Source organism: Hyla sarda, chromosome 13 (assembly GCF_029499605.1).
Source record: "Hyla sarda isolate aHylSar1 chromosome 13, aHylSar1.hap1, whole genome shotgun sequence".
NCBI lineage: Eukaryota > Metazoa > Chordata > Amphibia > Anura > Hylidae > Hyla > Hyla sarda.
Window position 1 is genome coordinate 4,955,872 of NC_079201.1, and position 22,594 is coordinate 4,978,465.

The 22,594-nt window shown below is 46.4% G+C and overlaps 1 protein-coding gene across 14 annotated transcripts in view; it reads right to left on the reverse strand.

The window, feature by feature from the left end:
• Positions 1-19,506: 19,506 nt before the first annotated feature.
• B3GNTL1 (UDP-GlcNAc:betaGal beta-1,3-N-acetylglucosaminyltransferase like 1) overlaps positions 19,507-22,594 on the reverse strand; it is a 261,364-nt gene continuing 258,276 nt past the window's right edge. For all 14 annotated transcript variants that reach the window (XM_056549531.1, XM_056549528.1, XM_056549526.1 and 11 more), the window contains one exon: positions 19,507-20,050. In XM_056549531.1, coding sequence (XP_056405506.1) covers positions 19,970-20,050 — 81 coding nt within the window. In that variant the 3' untranslated portion in view covers positions 19,507-19,969. The remainder of the gene's footprint in view (positions 20,051-22,594) is intronic.

The window sequence follows — 22,594 nt, forward strand, 5'->3', positions numbered from 1 at the left end:
GGTCCTGTCCTATTAAATATATTCATTAATGACCTTTTAGAGGGGATGAATAGTAAAGTAGCAATCTTTGTAGATGATACTAAACTCTGTAAAGCGGTAAACTTAATAGAGGACAGTGCACTGTGTATAGTAAATAACACTATAAAGGACAGTGCACTGTGTATAGTAGATAACACAATAGAGGACAGTGCACTGTGTATAGTAGATAACTAGAGATGAGCGAACTTACAGTAAATTCGATTTGTCACAAACTTCTCGGCTCGGCAGTTGATGACTTATCCTGCGTAAATTAGTTCAGCCTTCAGGTGCTCCGGTGGGCTGGAAAAGGTGGATACAGTCCTAGGAAAGAGTCTCCTAGGACTGTATCCACCTTTTCCAGCCCATCGGAGCACCTGAAAGCTGAACTTATTTATGCAGGAAAAGTCATCAACTGCCGAGCCGAGAAGTTTGTGACGAATCGAATTTACTGTAAGTTCGCTCATCTCTATAGATAACACTATAGGACATAGAGGACAGTGCACTGTGTATAGTAAATAGTAGATAACACTATGTATAGTAGATAACACTATGGAGGACAGTGCACTATTACAAATGGATCTGGATAGGTTGGAGGTTTGGGCTGGGAAGTGGCAGATGAGGTTCAACACTGATAAATGTAAGGTAATGCACATGGGGAGGAAAAATCTGGGCTGGGATTATGTATTAAATGGGAGAACACTTGGGACGACTGACGTGGAAAAGGACTTGGGAGTTTTAGTTAACAGTAAATTTAGCTGTAGTGACCAGTGTTGGGCAGCTGCTGCCAAGGCAAATAAAATAATGGGGGGCATCAATAGGAACATAGATGCCCACGACAAGGAAATAATTCCACCGCTGTACAAATCACTAGTCAGACCACACATAGAATACTGTGTACGGTACTGGTCAGACCACACATAGAATACTGTGTACAGTACTGGACAGACCGCACATAGAATACTGTGTACAGTACTGGACAGACTGCACATAGAATACTGTGTACAGTACTGGTCAGCCCACACATAGAATACTGTGTACAGTACTGGTCAGACCACACATAGAATACTGTGTACAGTACTGGTCAGACCACACATGGAATACTGTGTACAGTACTGGTCAGACCACACATGGAATACTGTGTACAGTACTGGTCAGACCACACATGGAATACTGTGTACAGTACTGGTCAGACCACACATGGAATACTGTGTACAGTACTGGGCACTAGGGTACAAGAAAGATATAGTGGAGCTGGAGAGGGTTCAAAGGCGGGCAACCAGGGTAATACGGGGAATGGGAGGACTACAGTACCCAGAAAGATTATCAGAATTAGGGTTATTTCGTTTAGAAAAAGAAGGCTTAGGGGCGACCTAATAACTATGTATAAATATATCAGGGGACTGTACAGAGATCTCTCCCTGATCTATTTATACCCAGGACTGTATATATAACAAGGGGGCATCCTCTACATCTAGAGGAAAGGTTTCTACACCAGCACAGATGGGGGTTCTTTACTGTAAGAGCAGTGAGACTGTGGAATTCTCTGCCTGAGGAGGTGGTCATGGGAACTCTGTAAAAGAATTTAAAAGGGGTCTGGATGCATTTTTGGAGAATAATAACATTACAGGTTATGGATTCTAGATTTATAGGGACAGAACGTTGATCCAGGGATTTATTCTGATGCCATATTTGGAGTCGGGAAGGAATTTTTACCTCTAGTATGAGTTTTTTTTTTTTGCCTCCTCTGGATCAACTCAGTAGGGTTATTAGGGTTATAGGTTGAACTTGATGGACTCTGGTCTTTTTTTCAACCTTAAGAACTATGGGGGAGATTTATCAAAACCTGTGCAAAGGAAAAGTTGACAAGTTGCCCATAGCAACCAATCAGATTGCTTCTTTTATTTTTCAGAGGCCTTTTCAAAAATGAAAGAAGCAAGCTGATTGGTTGCTATGGGCAACTGGTCAAATTTCCCCTCTGCACATGTTTTGATAAATCTCCCCCTATATTGCTAAGAAGGGATGAGCTCATCCCCCTCTTTATCTTCCTCGATATCCTCGATATCCAATATCTCTTCAGGTCTGGAAATTGTGGCCCTAGAGGAGCATTTCATTAGCATCTAAATGTTTTGTTTACCAAATTGTCCATCCAGTTAACAGGAAGCATGATAGCTCAGGAAATATCTGCTCTGCCTCTCATGCTGGAGACCCAGGTTCAAATCTTCTGAAGTTGCTTTAATCTCCGGTGTAGAGAAAGTCCTTTTAGGTTGAAGATTCTTGATACAATACAAATCTAAGTATAACCTACATGTTTTCATAAAGATCAGACCTTCCAGCTGTATGTGTTATGTATACTATTTATAGTCAAAATCACTAGAGGGATAAGGATTTGAACCAGGGTCTCCAGCTTCTCCCTGGCTCTTTGCCCCCTTAACTATCCATTCCACTGAGGACTGAGGAGGACTGAGGAGGACTGAGGAGGACTGAGGAGGACTGAGGAGGACTGAGGAGGACTGAGGACGAGTAAAGGCTTCTTAATTTCATTATCACGACTGATGACACAGTGACTGATGACACTGAGAAGTATCATCCAAGGCTTCTAGTTCTCCCTGTAGGCCAGTGCAATGTCTGTATACATTACACATGGGAGACCAGGGTTCTAATCCTGCTTGTTTGCTTTGTTCACAACTTTGTGACTTCATCTGTTCATCCATCTGCTGGCTGAGGGGGTAAAGAGCCAGGAAGAGCCAGGAAGACCCAGTTTAAATGCTGGAGGCCCTGGTTCAAATCCTGGGATATGGTATAGCTTTTTAAGGTCTCTATTGTTGTGTGGACTCTTTACATAACAGAAAGAAATGCTTTTAGATTAGTACTGTATAAAGAAACTTTAAAATGTAACATATGCAGAGATTCAAGTGGCTTTAGAAGATTTTCCTATAAGCAGAACATATGCACAAGGAGACTTGAACTTGGGTCTCCAGCACGAGAGGCAGAGCACATAACCACTGAGCTATCATGCTACCCTTTAGCAATTTATATAGTGAAGTCTTCTTCAGGGCTGGAATTTATGGCTCTTGAGACTATAAGCTAAATATCATGTTTACCAAAATGGTTGGAGTGTTACTGAGCAGTGTGGTGGTTTAGAGGGATGGCTGCTGTGTCTCTCATGGTGGAGACCTGGGTTCAAGTCCTGTCAGAGCAACAATGAATGTTGAGAGCTGAGGAGTCAAGTTTCTAAGGGAATCTGTAGTGCAGCTATGGTAAATAAGTGTATGTTTAGTAAGTATGAGGGCAAGGGGGTTAAGAAGAAGTCAAAATTTTGCCTAAGTGTGAACACTTAGGCAAATTATTAAGTTATGTATAGTATAGTCCTGAACAGAAGAAGGACTTTGATCTTCTATACCATATTGCCAGGATTTGAACCAGGGACTCCATCCTCTCAACTGTGTCCTCTGGTTTTCCTGGCTCTTTACCCTCTGAGCCAACTCTGGGTCTGAGATACAAGTGAAGGTTTCTCAGTGTCATTACCGAGATGGAAACAAGATCTAGGTCAAAATAAATGGATTACTGGGAACAAATGGGAGAGTGGGATTAGAACACTGGTCACCCACATAAGAGTGCAGGTACTCATACCACTGACCTACAGCCAGAACTGGATAACACATCTGATACTTCTCAGTGTTATCAGTCAAAAATAATAGAAGCATTTCATATGAGCAAATATAAATGTCCTAAGAGTAGACAAATAATGTGGTGGTGGGAATCATGTTTTCGACCTTGTAATTCATTCTCTCTCATCTAAAAAATGACACTGCCCTAGTAAGGTAGTGCCTTTCCAGTTCTGCCTGTAGGTCAATGCAATGTCTGTGTGCATTACATGTGGGAGACCAGTGTTCTAATCCTCATCTCTCATTCATTATGTCCACAACCTTGTGAATCATTCTCTTCCATCTCGATAATGAGATTAAGAAATCTTCTTAGAACCTAATTAAAACAAATTCCATCATAATACTCTCCCCCCACCCCAAAATTGTATTCCCAGCTGTAGGTTATTTTTGTTTTTCTCTTTCAGCTGAGATTCAAGTGATAAAATGACCTTAGAAGATTTGAACCAGAGTCTCCAGCATGAGAGGCAGCGCAGATATCCACTGAGCTATCATACCACAATTTGGTAAACAAGACATTTAAATTCTAATGGAATGCTCCTCTAAGGCCACAATTTCCAGACCTGTAGATGACCTATGATATTGGAGAAGATTAGGAGGTGGATGAACTCAGCCCTTGATGATTCATGGTCCTACATTTATGACTTCACAAAAACATCTTTAGGACCAATTGTCCTACCCTTCCTGACACTGAAAGTCATTTATGTAGCATTAGGCACCCCGAGCTGAGAGCCACGTGAGGAGCAACCCTCTGTTACCCTTTTGTTATAAAGGATAGGGGATAAGATGTTGGATTGCAGGAGTCCTGCTGCTGGGGTCCCTGCGATCTTCCTGCTGCACCCAGCATTCGTTTAGAACATTTGGTGCAGCGCTGGAGGCTCGTGACGTCACGCTCACGCCCCCTCAATGCAAGTCTATGGGAGGGGGCGTCACGCCCCCTCCCGTAGACTTGCATTGAGGGGGCATGGCCGTGATGTCGCAAGCCTCCACCTCGCATCACCAGTCATCCGGCACGGAGCGAAGGTCGCTCCATGCAGAGGATGTCTGGGGTGCCACAGCCAAGACTTTGTGGGTCCCCAGCGGCGGGACCCCCGCGAACAGACATCTCATCCCCTATCTTTGGATAGAGTATAAGATGTCTATAGGCGGAGTACCCCTTTAAGGCTCTGGCATCACAGCTGGTTTTTCTGTCTCTTTGCCCTGTAAGCCACTGCCCGCTTTGAGGGATAAGTGAAGATTTCTTAATATCATTATCGAGAAGGAGGAGAACAGGTTGCAATCTAAATAAACAGTGGTCACAAGCTTTGGGAAAATGCCCGACTAGTTTCACCTTTTGGCTTAATCAGAGGGTCAGAATCTGTATATATTTTTTAACACCAAAACATGAAGTAACATCTGAAGTAAAAATGATCATGAAGTGGTGATTGTGTCGGTGTGTACGGCATGTGATACAATGAGAATGCACAAAGCTGCTTCATTTATTGTCTATGGAACTATAGGCTACACGGATGAAAAAATATAAATTCCATCTAATTTAGTTCAACAATGCCAAAATAGGTTTGGTGATGAAGGGGTTAATGATACATCTGCTGCGGTGACATCCACATTATCTGACCTGTGGAGCTGAAAACGACTGTGTACAGTACATACGATGATGTCACAGTCATGTGATCAGTCACATGGAGGGGGAGGAGTCAGGAGATCACATGATTAGATGCTGTTTCTCTGTGGTTACAGGATCAGCAATGATGTCACAGTCACATGGAGGGGGAGGAGTCAGGAGATCACATGATCAGATGCGGTTGTTTCTCTGTGGTTACAGGACTTGCGATGATGTCACAGTCATGTGATCAGTCACATGGAGGGGGAGTAGTCAGGAGATCACATGATCAGGTGTATCTGGCGGATCTGCTCAGTGTACACATGACTGCTGAATGAGGATGTATTGTGTGTGCATGGAGCAGAGCTGTATGTGTATGAATGTATTGTGTGTGTGCATGGAGCAGAGCTGTATGTGTATGAATGTATTGTGTGTGCATGTAGCAGAGCTGTATGTGTGTGAATGTATTGTGTGTGCATGTAGCAGAGCTGTATGTGTATGAATGTATTGTGTGTGCATGTAGCAGAGCTGTATGTGTATGAATGTATTGTGTGTGCATGTAGTAGAGCTGTATGTGTATGAATGTATTGTGTATGCATGTAGCAGAGCTGTATGTGTATGAATGTATTGTGTGTGCATGTAGCAGAGCTGTATGTGTATGAATGTATTGTGTATGCATGTAGCAGAGCTGTATGTGTATGAATGTATTGTGTGTGTATGTAGCAGAGCTGTATGTGTATGAATGTATTGTGTGTGCATGTAGCAGAGCTGTATGTGTATGAATGTATTGTGTGTGTGCATGTAGCAGAGCTGTATGTGTATGAATGTATTGTGTGTGCATGGAGCAGAACTGTATGTGTATGAATGTATTGTGTGTGTGCATGTAGCAGAGCTGTATGTGTGTGAATGTATTGTGTGTGTATGTAGCAGAGCTGTATGTGTATGAATGTATTGTGTGTGCATGTAGCAGAGCTGTATGTGTATGAATGTATTGTGTGTATGTAGCAGAGCTGTATGTGTATGAATGTATTGCGTGTGCATGTAGCAGAGCTGTATGTGTATGAATGTATTGCGTGTGCATGTAGCAGAGCTGTATGTGTATGAATGTATTGTGTGTGCATGTAGCAGAGCTGTATGTGTATGAATGTATTGTGTGTGCATGTAGCAGAACTTTATGTGTATGAATGTATTGTGTGTGCATGTAGCAGAGCTGTATGTGTATGAATGTATTGTGTGTGCATGTAGCAGAGCTGTATGTGTATGAATGTATTGTGTGTGCATGTAGCAGAGCTGTATGTGTATGAATGTATTGCGTGTGCATGTAGCAGAGCTGTATGTGTATGAATGTATTGCGTGTGCATGTAGCAGAGCTGTATGTGTATGAATGTATTGTGTGTGTATGTAGCAGAGCTGTATGTGTATGAATGTATTGCGTGTGCATGTAGCAGAGCTTTATGTGTATAAATGTATTGTGTGTGCATGTAGCAGAGCTGTATGTGTATGAATGTATTGTGTGTGCATGTAGCAGAGCTGTATGTGTATGAATGTATTGTGTGTATGTAGCAGAGCTGTATGTGTATGAATGTATTGCGTGTGCATGTAGCAGAGCTGTATGTGTATGAATGTATTGTGTGTGTATGTAGCAGAGCTGTATGTGTATGAATGTATTGTGTGTATGTAGCAGAGCTGTATGTGTATGAATGTATTGTGTGTGCATGTAGCAGAGCTGTATGTGTATGAATGTATTGTGTGTGCATGTAGCAGAGCTGTATGAGTATGAATGTATTGTGTGTGTATGTAGCAGAGCTGTATGTGTATGAATGTATTGTGTGTGTATGTAGCAGAGCTGTATGTGTATGAATGTATAGTGTGTGTGTATGTAGTAGAGCTGTATGTGTATGAATGTATTGTGTGTGCATGTAGCAGAGCTGTATGTGTATGAATGTATTGCGTGTGCATGTAGCAGAGCTGTATGTGTATGAATGTATTGTGTGTGTATGTAGCAGAGCTGTATGTGTATGAATGTGTACACTGCATACTTCACTCCTCCAGATCTAGATAGTTCTAATAGTTTGGTGCTGACCCGACTGGGGCGCGGGGTAGAGTGTCCCTTGGTCTTGGCCCTAAAATAACCACCGGTGTGCGGCCGGGCGCAGCAGGGATGACAAGAAGGAACCAGGAACATGGTCACCAGCAGCAGGACTGGAACGTGGTCATAGAACTGTAGAACAAGAATGTGGACACAGGACTGCAGAACAAGCACTAGATATGGGCAGAAACATGGACTCAGGACTGTAGAACAACAAGTACCAGGTGTGCTAGGCAGAAACAGGGTTCAGGAACTTACCAGGAGACCGGGACAATGGGGCAGGAGGCATAGACAGGGCCAGGACAAACCATGTTGGGGACCAGGAATAAGATGGGGAGCCATGTTAGGGAGAAGGAAATAGAGGGGAGTTGTGTTGTGGGCTACAAATGGTTTGGGAAACCAGGCTAAGGACCAGGAATAAGATTGGGAGCCGCACTGTGGACTAGAAATAAGATGAGAGTCGTGTATGAAGATTTATAACGGGATCTAATAAAGTCTGAAGTGTTTATATGGATTGGAGCTGGAGACTACTTCCTTTTACTGTTACTTTCCTATGGGAATTGGCCTGACTGGTGTCCCACATGCTCCTCCTCCTTGGCACCAAAGATCAAGGAGCATCAAAGAGTGTTAGGTCTCCCACAACTTCTCAGATCAGTCTCCTATTATTGTAGGTGGCAATTTCAGATAAATTTTTGACCCCCCCCCCCCCCCCAACTTGATCACTTCTCGGGTGCATTTTCCTCACTGTCTGTGACGAGTAGACTCTAAAGACACCTTACACATACTGTATACATCGTCTCCACCTCAGGAGACTCCGAATAGTTAGAGACTTTAGTTTTTATTTCTTCACTAAATGAAATAGTATCAGGTGGGACAGTGTATTATCCACATGCTATGTCTTTTGCGTTGTTTTTATGTGATTGCACAGACTATGTAGATCTGGACCTGGACTGAGATGGAGAGTAATTCTGGGGACTCAAAATGAAATGGGGGCCATGTTGGGGTCTAGGAATGAAAAAAGAGCAATCCTGAGGACAAGACTGAGATGGAAGCCAAGCCGAGGACCAGGACTGAGATGGGGAGCCAAGCTAGAGATTAAGAATAAAATGGGAAGCCATGATGGGGACAAGACATAAGATAAAAGCCAAGTTGAGGACCAGATTTGAGATGGGGAGCCATGCTGGGACTAGGAATGAGATGGGGAGCCATGCTGGGACTAGGAATGAGATGGGGAGCCATGCTGGGACTAAGGATGAAATGAGGAGCCATGCTGGGAGTAGGAATGAGATGAGAGCCATGCTGGGACTAGGAATGAGATGGGGAGCCATGCTGGGACTTGGAATGAGATGAGGAGCCATGCTGGGACTAAGGATGAGATGGGAGCCATGCTGGGACTAGGAATGAGATGGGGAGCCATGCTGGGACTAGGAATGAGATGGGGAGCCATACTGGGACTAGGAATGAGATGGGGAGCCATGCTGGGACTAGGAATGAGATGGTGAGCCATGCTGGGACTAGGAATGAGATGAGGAGCCATGCTGGGACTAGGGATGAGATGGGGAGCCATGCTGAGACTAGGGATGAGATGGGGAGCCATGCAGGGACTAGGAATGAGATGGGGAGCCAGGCTGAGACTAGGAATGAGATGGGGAGCCAGGCTGAGACTAGGAATGAGATGGGGAGCGATGCAGGGACTAGAAATGAGATGGGGAGCCATGCTGGGGACCAGGTATGAGATGGGGAGCCATGCTGGGACTAGGAATGAGATGGGGAGCCATGCTGGGACTAGGAATGAGATGGGGAGCTATTTGGTGGGGTTTGTGAAGTTTTCCTTTCTACTATGATTTACATATAGAATAATAAAAATAAAGATACCAGCCAGCTATTCTCACCAATTCTGGCAGGAATGGCAGACTATAAATGAACTAATTTGATTAGGAACAAATAATTGTTGCAAATTTAACAAAAAAATAAAAACATTTGGATTAACTAACAACTTTTGTTCAGGTTCAAGAAAAAAACTGAAAACTTCTGTAAAGAGAACAAAAAAAAAAGACATAAATGTATAATTATTTCATACGATTTGGATTTTCATGCACTACACTAGGTGGCAGCATTGTACCCCTCAAAAATATCAAACAAAAAATTTGCTACAGTGAAAGCTGGGATATAACCAATATGGCTTTAGTTATATCTCCTAGATCAGTGGTCTCCAACCTGTGGCCCTAACTGCTGTCTGGCCATGCTGGGAGTTGTAGTTTTGCATCATCTGGAGGGCCACAGTTTGAAGAGTACTCTCCTAGAAGAATTGATCCCCATCTATTCCAGAATCCTGAGCGGTAATGTGTTGGCATTGGAGTTGTAGAGTTATGTTAGTCGGGTAGTATGTTGTTAGGCTGCGGCCCACATACCAATCTAAGGCCTGGTCACCCTGTTGTTTTGGTCTCGGCCTGAGGAATGTATTGAACGGGGCCCGGGGCCAGGTGTCTGGTTGGTGGAATGAAACAGAGCTGACACGCAGTACCATGGCTTAGTGACAGCTCCACACCCTAGGCACGCCGCGAGACCTGAGGGACGGAGTCACTTGTTTATGTTTTCTCGAGTCACGTGAGGCTGAAGGGAGGCGTCCTGTTCTTCGAAGTCCAAGCTTCATCTATCAGCGACAGGCGGAGTTAGACGACAACTTAAGTGTCTATCACAGGAGTATCGTGACCCAAGTCAAGGAGAGTTCTTCCAATAAAGGAGCAAGTGTTCTCCAAAGAAGTGTCACTGGTCTAAAGCACCACTGCGGAGGCGACAACTGGTGATGTCACTGACAGACCGCATTTCCATAAATATGAGGTATCCTAATGATGTCATTTAACCAAGGTAGAAACTCTAGAACTGCGTGATAGGCAACAGTTCATGAGTATGATGTCGGAAAGCCGCACTAGATTTACACCAATAAACCATGCAGGTGGCGCTCAACTTGGCATGATAACAAGAAGAATAAGACGTGGCACTCACCAATACCGGCAACGCCCCTGCCATCTGTACCACATCCTGCTGAGTCTTGTTGTTTGTAGCAGAAGATTTTAAAATTTTTTGCCGGTATTGGTGAGTGCCACTTCTTATTCTTCTTGCAGTTATTTTTAATGACGTTGTGGTTCCGGATGAATTAATGGGCTGCGTCCCATGAATATGCAGTGCCTCAATGACTTCAATGGGTCCCGGTGAAATAATAGGCGGCATTTTCCTGAATATGATGTCCCCCGGTGAGGTTACTGGTGTACAAGTGCACGGAGAGGTCGGGTGCACCCATATTGTTTCTTGTTTGTACATCAGGAAATAATTCAGCTTTACGTGACGTGCTATCAGATCAGGTAAAGAATAACAACCGTCATCTGCAAAACGTGACGGCACGAGACAGGGGTGAATTGTTACCATGTGTAACCTCGGTGCAGAAGAACATCTGGTGCAAGGAGAACGCAGCCTGAACTGTAGACATACTGCCTGGGACATATTCCTGGAGCACGAGCCATCCGTGAAGGTCTATGTACTGGGGATTATGGACATTTGGGATTGAGACAAACTGCAAGATCCAGGATAGAGAGAAGAGCTGGGATTTTGGCTCTGACTGGGCTTGGATCCCTCCGGCTGCCGCTGGATGACCTCTCACTAAGCTAGAAGTAATATACATTATGTTCAGGGTAATCTACACCAAATGAAACATCTCTCATCCAGAGGAAAATGACCCATTGGCATGAAATGTGATCGTCCTGTCTAAATCATACTCTCCGCGTCTCCCTTTTATGTGGGAACGTCTTGCCCGGTAGCGCTGTTTCCCCCCCCCTCCCTCCAGTTTAACATACCACAGGGGTGTGCTGTATAGAAAGCTAAAACACATGCACACTATGGAGTCCCAGCTCAACGCTACACTGAGAAATGAAGAAGCCTTTCTGTTGTGGCTCCTTGTGTGGTTAACTTTCCAAAAATCAGTCAGGTACACCCTATATAACTCTACTAACATCCGGGCATCAGTCCTGACCCATCAAACACCTCATACCTCTACTAACACCGGACTCATATACCAAACACCTCTGACCTCTCCTTATATCCGGGCACAAGTCCTGACACATCCACCAAACACCATATACCTCTACTAACACTTGGACACCATTCCTGACATTCACATTAAACACCCTTCACCTCTCCTAATACCCGGGCACCAATCCTGACCCATGCACTATACACCCTTCATCTCACATAATACTGGGGTTCCATTCCTGACTCGCCAATAAACACCCCATGCTCGAGGACCAGTCCTGACCCATCCCCCTCTCCTAACATCCATCTCTAGTGCAGACCCTTCACTTCATCTCCTTACAGCCTTTATCATCTAAGACTATGGTGCCATCCTAAAACGCATTGTTCCAACATCTGACACCTTCATATATTTTCAAGATCCTAACACCATTAGCATTTGCATGTAACACCCTTCCACCCTTTCTGACTCATCCTTCGAAGATCCTGCCAACATCTTGGCTCCTCCACCTAACATACTGTGGCCACCCGTAATCCATCCTTCAAAATAACTTGCCTCGATCTGTGACTTGTCTCTTAACCTCTTCTCATTATACCACTTTCCCTGGCATCTTCTTCCAACATCCTGCCAGCATCCCCATTCCAACACTCTCATATCTCTACCAAAAACCACGACCAACAGGGTTCATCATGGGCATGGCTTCTCATTACATGACCTTGCCCCCCACCACTTCTGTCTTAACAAGACCCACTCCAACCCTGGGTCAACATGGTGCCAATACTGCACTTTGTTTTTTTCCCAGTCTCTTTCACTCTACTAGCTCAGCATCAGTCAATGTTCTTAACCCTATAACAGTCCTATACAAGACTTTTCCATCTTTGTACCACACTCCAGCACATTTTGCCATCACAATCATCACCAACATAACACAACTTAAAAATTGATCGCCATCTATCTTCTGGTCCCAATTCCAAACCAACTGCTGGATATGTGACCTAACTCTTTTAAGAGACAGAGGGTGGATCCACAAAGTGCACAGTCTGAAAGAGATTCAGAAAAATGGCTGTCCAGATTTTGTCATGCTCTGTGCAGGGTGATCTTGCGCCCCCTAGTGGAATCTTTATTGCCTTGTATAAATCCTCTGCATTCTGAGTGCACTTGCTGGACCTGACCCCATCTATGCACATATTTCCATCAAGCTGAAAATCACAAGTGGAAAATATAGACAGCAGCCAAATCATTATCAAGTGAAATTCATATTAGCACAAGAGTTTGGCCGGGCCCGGGCTCCTGGCTTGTGGCCCCGTACTGAGAGGGCCGAGGGCTGCGAATGATCTATAGGAGCTGCTGTGGTTATGGACAGCTGCCATGTAGACCCCCCCCCCCAGAACAGACCTGACTCCCCTCTTACCATGGTTTCTCTTGATGGGTTTACATTAAGGCTCTGTTTTCCATAACACATCATATGATTAACCACGTGATCTCCAGCGGCTGCTTTTCATCTCCATATTCATTGAGCTATAAAAAGTCCCCGGCAACTTAAGAAAGAAGGAAAAATTGATGGGAAGGTTTTGGCGCAAATCTAGGATTTTATTACACGACCTGGGATTTCTGGCTCTTTTATGCCAGAGCGGAAAGCAGAATCCTGAATTCCTCCCTGTGACTCGTCTGTAATGTAATCCCGGAAAGGTAAATCTGGGGTTACACCCCGGGGGCGGGGGGGGTTGGGGGGTTTGAGGTGCAGACAGCAGAACAGAAGCTGGAGGCAACATTCAACACTGAGGATTGTCTGTGGATCCAGTAAATTCTACAGAGCAATCACTTTGGAGTAATTGCTTCCTAGGGGGGTTCACAGGGCTGTGCTCTACATATATATACTGTATACCAGGGGTCCCCAACCCAGTCCTCAAGGCCACCAACAGCCCAGATCTTTATATGTGTGGTATAGAGCAGAGGTCTCCAACCCAGTCCTCAAGGCCACCAACAGTCCAGATCTTTATATGAGTGGTATAGAGCAGAGGTCCCCAACCCAGTCCTCAAGACCCACCAACAGTCCAGATCTTTATATGTGTGGTATAGAGCAGAGGTCCCCAACCCAGTCCTCAAGACCCACCAACAGTCCAGATCTTTATATGTGTGGTATAGAGCAGAGGTCCCCAACCCAGTCCTCAAGACCACCAACAGTCCAGATCTTTATATGTGTGGTATAGAGCAGAGGTCTCCAACCCAGTCCTCAAGGCCACCAACAGTCCAGATCTTTATATGAGTGGGATAGAGCAGAGGTCCCCAACCCAGTCCTTAAGGCCACTAACAGTCCAGATCTTTATATGTGTGGTATAGAGCAGAGGTCTCCAACCCAGTCCTCAAGGCCACCAACAGTCCAGATCTTTATATGTGTGGTATAGAGCAGAGGTCCCCAACCCAGTCCTTAACGCCACCAACAGTCCAGATCTTTATAAGTGTGGTATAAAGCGGAGGTCTCCAACCCAGTCCTCAAGGCCACCAACAGTCCAGATCTTTATATGTGTGGTATAGAGCAGAGGTCCCCAACCCAGTCCTTAAGGCCACTAACAGTCCAGATCTTTATATGTGTGGTATAGAGCAGAGGTCTCCAACCCAGTCCTCAAGGCCACCAACAGTCCAGATCTTTATATGTGTGGTATAGAGCAGAGGTCCCCAACCCAGTCCTTAAGGCCACTAACAGTCCAGATCTTTATATGTGTGGTATAGAGCAGAGGTCTCCAACCCAGTCCTCAAGGCCACCAACAGTCCAGATCTTTATATGTGTGGTATAGAGCAGAGGTCCCCAACCCAGTCCTTAACGCCACCAACAGTCCAGATCTTTATAAGTGTGGTATAAAGCGGAGGTCTCCAACCCAGTCCTCAAGGCCACCAACAGTCCAGATCTTTATATGTGTGGTATAGAGCAGAGGTCCCCAACCCAGTCCTTAAGGCCACTAACAGTCCAGATCTTTATATGTGTGGTATAGAGCAGAGGTCTCCAACCCAGTCCTCAAGGCCACCAACAGTCCAGATCTTTATATGTGTGGTATAGAGCAGAGGTCCCCAACCCAGTCCTTAACGCCACCAACAGTCCAGATCTTTATAAGTGTGGTATAAAGCGGATGTCTCCAACCCAGTCCTCAAGGCCACCAACAGTCCAGATCTTTATATGTGTGGTATAGAGCAGAGGTCCCCAACCCAGTCCTTAAGGCCACTAACAGTCCAGATCTTTATATGTGTGGTATAGAGCAGAGGTCTCCAACCCAGTCCTCAAGGCCACCAACAGTCCAGATCTTTATATGAGTGGTATAGAGCAGAGGTCTCCAACCCAGTCCTCAAGGCCACCAACAGTCCAGATCTTTATATGTGTGGTATAGAGCAGAGGTCCCCAACCCAGTCCTTAAGGCCACTAACAGTCCAGATCTTTATATGTGTGGTATAGAGCAGAGGTCCCCAACCCAGTCCTCAAGGCCACCAACAGTCCAGATCTTTATATGAATGGTATAGAGCAGAGGTCCCCAACCCATTCCTCAAGGCCACTAACAGTCCAGATCTTTATGTGTGTGATATAGAGCAGAGGTCTCCAACCCAGTCCTCAAGGCCACCAACAGTCCAGATCTTTATATGAGTGGGATAGAGCAGAGGTCACCAACCCAGTCCTCAAGACCACCAACAGTCCAGATCTTTATATGAGTGGTATAGAGCAGAGGTCACCAACCCAGTCCTCAAGGCACCCAACTCTATGTATAGATTCTCACTGTAGTATATCCTTCTGAACTCTATTAATATTGGGGTCACTTGCTGCCTTCTGTCTCCTACCCAGTTGAGTGTCTCCTTTAATACTTTCGGTCCATCCAGAACCATGCTGAAAGGAAATCTGTCATCAGTATCACCAGCACTAACCTGTTATAAAGGCTTGTAGTGCGTGTGACACTGATCCAAACGATACCTACCTACTCCTGATCCGCCGCTGCGTTCCGCTGTTATTCCATGGTATGCTAATGAGCTGCTTGGAGCATGGGTGGAGCTACGGTTGATTCCTCGGGCATTCTTTTACTCTATGACTACTCTGTCATTTTGCTGGGGCAACGAAGTGCATGGGGGACCCAGGATAATTTGCCATGATGCTCTCATCCCTGTTAGGGCTCCAGATATCATTTCACAGTATACATATATATCTTTGTACAGGGTGTCCAATCACGATGGGACCATTTAGGAATCAGGTATTGCCATATGTAAGTATTCTTACAGTGTAGTTTAATGTTGTTCTGGGTCTGCGATAAGCGTGACCACGTGGGGACTGTAATAGGAACTGGTGGTGGCCCATGGTGTGGCATCTCATGCAGATCTTTGGGTACATGCCCCATCCCATGTACACCATCCCATTTACAGGCTACACAGGATAACATGGCCTTCTGCCCCCCCCCCCCCCCCTTACCCCTGAGGGGCGCACTGACTTGTTTCATCACCTTGTTTCCAGATTTATAGAGGAATAAAATCTGTTCTTCATTCAACCATTACAGAGGTGTCAACTTGACCCTGATGATGCAGAATGACATCTCTCTCCCCCCCCCCCCAATGCAGACTGAGGCTCGCTCCCCCCTCCTCCTGACCTGGAATTTGCAGGAACCATAGAGCGAGGCCGTGCCGGGCGCAAGCTGCACCTCATCTGGATCAGCTTACACAATGAAGTCCAGATGTGTACGATCGAGTGGCCTCTTTGTTTCGCTCCTCTGCCATGTTGGACCCACTTAAAATCTTCGCTCCCACTTCACAGTCACTCAATGCGGGGAAGGGGTGTGTGCCTGGGGAGATGTCTATATTTAATCCTATTACTACTTTTCGCCCGGGAATAAACAGCAGCTCCTGAATGAAACGTGCGCTGGAAAAAAAACGTTGGCGACCACTAACGGAAGCTCTCTATAGACCCTAAATCAGTGGTCTTCAAACTGTGAACCTCCAGATGCTGCAAAACTACAACTCCCTGAATGCAGCATGCTGGGAGTTGTATTTTTGCAACAGCTGGTGGCACCCTGGTTGGGAAACACTGGCAGCGGCTGTCTGGGCATGTTGGGAGTTGTAGTTTTGCAACAGAGATAGAGATAAATGTATTGCAGAGAGGTCCTTGTTTAGCCTTCTCCTCTCTGGTACAGACCATATTCTCCCTCTCAGAGATAAAGAAACTTGTAGCGCGATATCTCACAGCGTGGAAAGAAGCAGAAACAGTCACAGCCAAAGGCTGTCCGGGCAAGCTGGGAGTTGTAGTTTTGCAACCGCTGGAGGCAACCTGGTTGGGAAACACTGCTCTAAGACCTCACATACACCTGCATGAACACATTCCCTTAGGGGGCGCCCCACACCTGCAGTCTGCGCTGGTCATATAAAGTTATTTTTTCCTCTGTTTTCAGCCATCTCCAGAATAGGGAGCGGCTGGAGGTGTGAAGTGATCTGTTCATTCAACCTCTGGGTCCCTTTAAGGTTATTCACACCTTCCTGCAGTCTGTGCAAGGGACAATACCAGGATTATCGGCACAATGCGACAATAACAGCTGTAGCTCTGCTACAATGGCAGCTGCATTCAGGTGCATCTCCCAAGTGACACCTGCTAGAAAATGCCTATACTTGTCTGAACAGCCCCGTCCTTCTCCTCCTCCGCCTGTTTACTCTCATGATCAGGTTGTTGGATGGCGTCACAGAGCTGCCAGAACCAATACATAACTCCCCTTCCCACCCGCAACCTAACATAATGTGTCTCCCCAATGCTCACCCATCGAGACCTGGACCCCAGTGTGTGTGTCGGGAGGGGGCACAGAGTTCTGTGTCCAGGGCTAGGGGGGCGCAGCACAGGGCTAGGGGGTTGGAGCCTCGGAGGTCATAGCACAGTTCTATGGGGTACGAACCTCAGGGTCACATCACAGGGCTATAGGGTCCAGGCATCGGAGGTTACATCACAGTTCTATGGGGTCCGGGCTTCAGGGGTCCCATCACAGGGCTATTGGGTCCGGGCCTCAGGGGTCACAGCAGAGGTCTATGGGGTAGTGGCCTCGGGGGGTCACAGCACAGATCTATGGGATAAGGGCCTCGGGGGTAACAGCACAGGTCTATGGGGTACGGGCCTTAGTAGTCACACCACAGGGCTATGGGGGCCAAGCCTCAGGAGTCATAGCACAGGTCCATGGGGTCTGGGCCTCGAGGCTCACATAACAGGTCTATGGGGTCCAGACCTCGAGGGTCACATCACAGGTCTATGGGGTATGGGCCTCTAGGGTCACATCACAGGTCTATGGGGTCCGGACTTCGAGGGTCACATCACAGGTCTATGGGGTCCGGACTTCGAGGGTAACATCACAGGTCTATGGGGTCCGGACTTCGAGGGTCACATCACAGGTCTATGGGGTCCGGGCCTCGAGGGACACATCACAGGACTGAAGAACAAACCTGGATGGATAGGACGACAGCTTTTACCTGTAAGGATCTGAAGCAGAGAGTGCAGTCCTGGTGGTGGCCTGCAGGGGGCACTGTATGCTCATCATGTCTGTGCACATCGCAGCCTGTGATAACATCATGTTTGTTGTACTGACACCTGCAGTGAATTACTACAGTTTATGTTTGATCCCATCTCCCCTTAGTACGGCGGAGTGCTGACTGCGCAGAGACCTGTTCACACCAGAAGTGCTGACACCTCACCTCTCATCTACAGAGGAAGGAGCACAGGGCCGGGCATGCTGGGATGTGTAGTCCTGATGAAGGATTATTTAGCAAGTAAAGGAAAATGTTCAGCGCCAACTTCTTGCCAAACATGACGGGGAACTTTGTAAATCTTTTACAATTGAAGGATTATTTACTAACCAGTCACAGACATAGAAGTCAGTTTCATCTAAATCAATTCTGCACAATGTTTAAGATTTCTGCTTGCAGTCAGTGAATAGAAACACTCTTCAGAGGCTGAACTTCCACACATTCCAAATGAATTGTCACAGCAGAGAGTTTGTTACAATTGCATCTGATCTACATTATGCTGTGGAGTGCTGAACAGTCGGCACTGATACACTGTAACAAACTATCAGGATGTGAGGATTTGTGTTTACATAAAGCCGGTGTGACAAGGAATAAAGGGGTATTCTGGATTCAGGAAATTGTATTTATCACCCCATGATAAATAACGTACTAATATAAGGCTATCACACATTGTACTGGCTTACGTATGTTTTTGCATGATTCAACCGACAGGAAGTTGTGTAGTCCTTATTGTCAGTGTGGTGTTCCCCCCTCTCCTGACAGGAAGTTGTGTAGTCCCCTCATTGTCAGTGTGATGTTGTTTCCAGCTCCCCGACTCCTCCCTCTCTACTCACAGGAAGTTGTACAGTCCTCTCATTGTTAGTGTTGTCTCAGCAGCTCCCCCCTCTGTCCTGACAGGAAGCTGTATAGTCCTCTCATGGTCAGTGTAGTGTTGCCTCTACAGCTTCTCAGCTCCTCCCTCTCTCCTGACAGTACATTGTTTAGTCCTCTTATTGTCAGTGTGGTATTGTCTCAGCAGCTCCCCCTTCTCTCCTGAGACAGTAAGTTGTGTAGTCCACTAATTGTCAGTGTGGTGTTGTCTCCGCATATCCTCCATCTCTTCTGACAGGAAGTTGTGTAGTCCTCTTATTGTCAGTGTGGTGTTGCCTCCACAGCTCCCCCCTCTCTCGACAGGAAATGGTGTAGTCCTCTCATTGTCAGTGTGGTGTTGTCTCAGCAGCTCCCCTGCTCCTCCCTCTCTCCCGAGACTACGCATCATCCTCTGCTGTCTCTGGAGGCGTGGCTAGATTTTGTGTCTGAGCTCAAGCCCCTCCCCCTGAGTGATGTCATCACCCTGTCATATAAACATGTCTTTATTGGGATATTTAGGGAAGAACAAGCTGTGGTTACAGTACAATGCCTCAGGCAGAGGAGCAGACGGGATGAATACAGTAGTGCCGTATATACAGGTGTGGCTGTGCCTGGTACTGCAACGTAGGGACTTCCATATTATATCAGTTCTGATTGTCAACAAGAATGTTCCTACTCCTTGGTATCAAGCAGAGTTAGTGAAAACGTATGAGGATTCAAACAAAAGTAGTTCAGACAGTCACATGATTTAGCGATTTATTTAGCGCTGGTCCATGTGCCCACCACCAGTCACCACCTCCGCCCCTTCAATTACAGGTTACCGCTCCCACCTCTAGAGGGCTTCACCGCATAATGCGCCACTGCCCGGTGGTGGTGGGGTGACATGGTCATGTGACATCAGTGAATATGGGCTCTATATGTCCATTATACTCCACACATAGATGTGGGGCACTTCTAGACGTACTCGATTGGTTATGTCTGCTCAGCGTGGCAATATAAAGTAGACACGACTAGTCAATCCCGATCGTCTGATTTCAATATAAAAGATCACCGGTAAATGATGGCGCCATCGCCGACGTAAACGTATCGCGTGTGCTACAAGATCACCGATCGAATGTGCGGCCTAGAACGGCGTCAGGCGTCCATCAGGTACCAAGCGAGGTGGCCAGAACTGCGCCAGGAGATTGTGATACCTGCAGCCACTCTCAGCTGAAGTGATAATAATCCTCTCCCTCTGTCAGGTTCAGAGAGCGCAGGTTGTCCTCAAACCCTCCTCCTGTCAGGTCCTGGAGAGAGAAAAAACATCCGCTAATATTACCGGAACCGATACAATGTAGCAGACTCTCTCCTGTCCAAAGAGATTAGTCCTTAATATATGATTTAGAGCAGTGGTCTCCAAATTGTGGACCTCCAGATGTTGCAAAACTACAACTCCCAGCATGCCCGGACAGCCGTTGGCTGTCCGGGCATGCTGGGAGTTGTAGTTTTGCAACAGCTGTAGGTCCACAGTTTGGAGAGCAATGCTATAGATCATCATATCATGACAAGTCCTAGAACTTTCCAATAAACACATCAGTGGCACACACTTCTCTCCTGTCCTGATACATTAGTACAGGGAGCGCTCTACTCATCACGCTTGCTCTGGGGTTGTCATGGTAGTGTCGTTTGGTACACGGAGTATTCTCTACTCATCACACTTGCTCTGGGGTTGTCATGGTAGTGTCGTTTGGTACAGGGAGTATTCTCTACTCATCACGCTTGCTCTGGGGTTGTCATGGTAGTGTCGTTTGGTACAGGGAGCGTTCTCTACTCATCACGCTTGCTCTGGGGTAGTCATGGTAGTGTTGTTTGGTACAGGGAGTATTCTCTACTCATCACGCTTGCTCTGGGGTTGTCATGGTAGTGTCGTTTGGTACAGGGAGTATTCTCTACTCATCACGCTTGCTCTGGGGTTGTCATGGTAGTGTCGTTTGGTACAGGGAGTATTCTCTACTCATCACGCTTGCTCTGGGGTTGTCATGGTAGTGTCGTTTGGTACAGGGAGTATTCTCTACTCATCACGCTTGCTCTGGGGTTGTCATGGTAGTGTCGTTTGGTACAGGGAGTATTCTCTACTCATCACGCTTGCTCTGGGGTTGTCATGGTAGTGTCGTTTGGTACAGGGAGTATTCTCTACTCATCACGCTTGCTCTGGGGTTGTCATGGTAGTGTCGTTTGGTACAGGGAGTATTCTCTACTCATCACGCTTGCTCTGGGGTTGTCATGGTAGTGTCGTTTGGTACAGGGAGTATTCTCTACTCATCACGCTTGCTCTGGGGTTGTCATGGTAGTGTCGTTTGGTACAGGGAGTATTCTCTACTCATCACGCTTGCTCTGGGGTTGTCATGGTAGTGTAGTTTGGTACACGGAGTATTCTCTACTCATCACGCTTGCTCTGGGGTTGTCATGGTAGTGTCGTTTGGTACAGGGAGTATTCTCTACTCATCACGCTTGCTCTGGGGTTGTCATGGTAGTGTCGTTTGGTACAGGGAGTATTCTCTACTCATCACGCTTGCTCTGGGGTTGTCATGGTAGTGTCGTTTGGTACAGGGAGTATTCTCTACTCATCACGCTTGCTCTGGGGTTGTCATGGTAGTGTTGTTTGGTACAGGGAGTATTCTCTACTCATCACGCTTGCTCTGGGGTTGTCATGGTAGTGTCGTTTGGTACAGGGAGTATTCTCTACTCATCACGCTTGCTCTGGGGTAGTCATGGTAGTGTCGTTTGGTACAGGGAGTATTCTCTACTCATCACGCTTGCTCTGGGGTTGTCATGGTAGTGTCGTTTGGTACAGGGAGTATTCTCTACTCATCACGCTTGCTCTGGGGTTGTCATGGTAGTGTCGTTTGGTACAGGGAGTATTCTCTACTCATCACGCTTGCTCTGGGGTTGTCATGGTAGTGTCGTTTGGTACACGGAGTATTCTCTACTCATCACGCTTGCTCTGGGGTTGTCATGGTAGTGTCGTTTGGTACAGGGAGTATTCTCTACTCATCACGCTTGCTCTGGGGTTGTCATGGTAGTGTCGTTTGGTACAGGGAGTATTCTCTACTCATCACGCTTGCTCTGGGGTTGTCATGGTAGTGTCGTTTGGTACACGGAGTATTCTCTACTCATCACGCTTGCTCTGGGGTTGTCATGGTAGTGTCGTTTGGTACAGGGAGTATTCTCTACTCATCACGCTTGCTCTGGGGTTGTCATGGTAGTGTTGTTTGGTACAGGGAGTATTCTCTACTCATCACGCTTGCTCTGGGGTTGTCATGGTAGTGTCGTTTGGTACAGGGAGTATTCTCTACTCATCACGCTTGCTCTGGGGTTGTCATGGTAGTGTTGTTTGGTACAGGGAGTATTCTCTACTCATCACGCTTGCTCTGGGGTTGTCATGGTAGTGTCGTTTGGTACAGGGAGTATTCTCTACTCATCACGCTTGCTCTGGGGTTGTCATGGTAGTGTAGTTTGGTACAGGGAGCGTTCTCTACTCATCACGCTTGCTCTGGGGTAGTCATGGTAGTGCCGTTTGGTACAGGGAGTATTCTCTACTCATCACGCTTGCTCTGGGGTTGTCATGGTAGTGTCGTTTGGTACAGGGAGTATTCTCTACTCATCACGCTTGCTCTGGGGTTGTCATGGTAGTGTCGTTTGGTACAGGGAGTATTCTCTACTCATCACGCTTGCTCTGGGGTTGTCATGGTAGTGTAGTTTGGTACAGGGAGCATTCTCTACTCATCACGCTTGCTCTGGGGTTGTCATGGTAGCATTATTTGGTACAAGGAGCGTTCTCTTCTCATCCT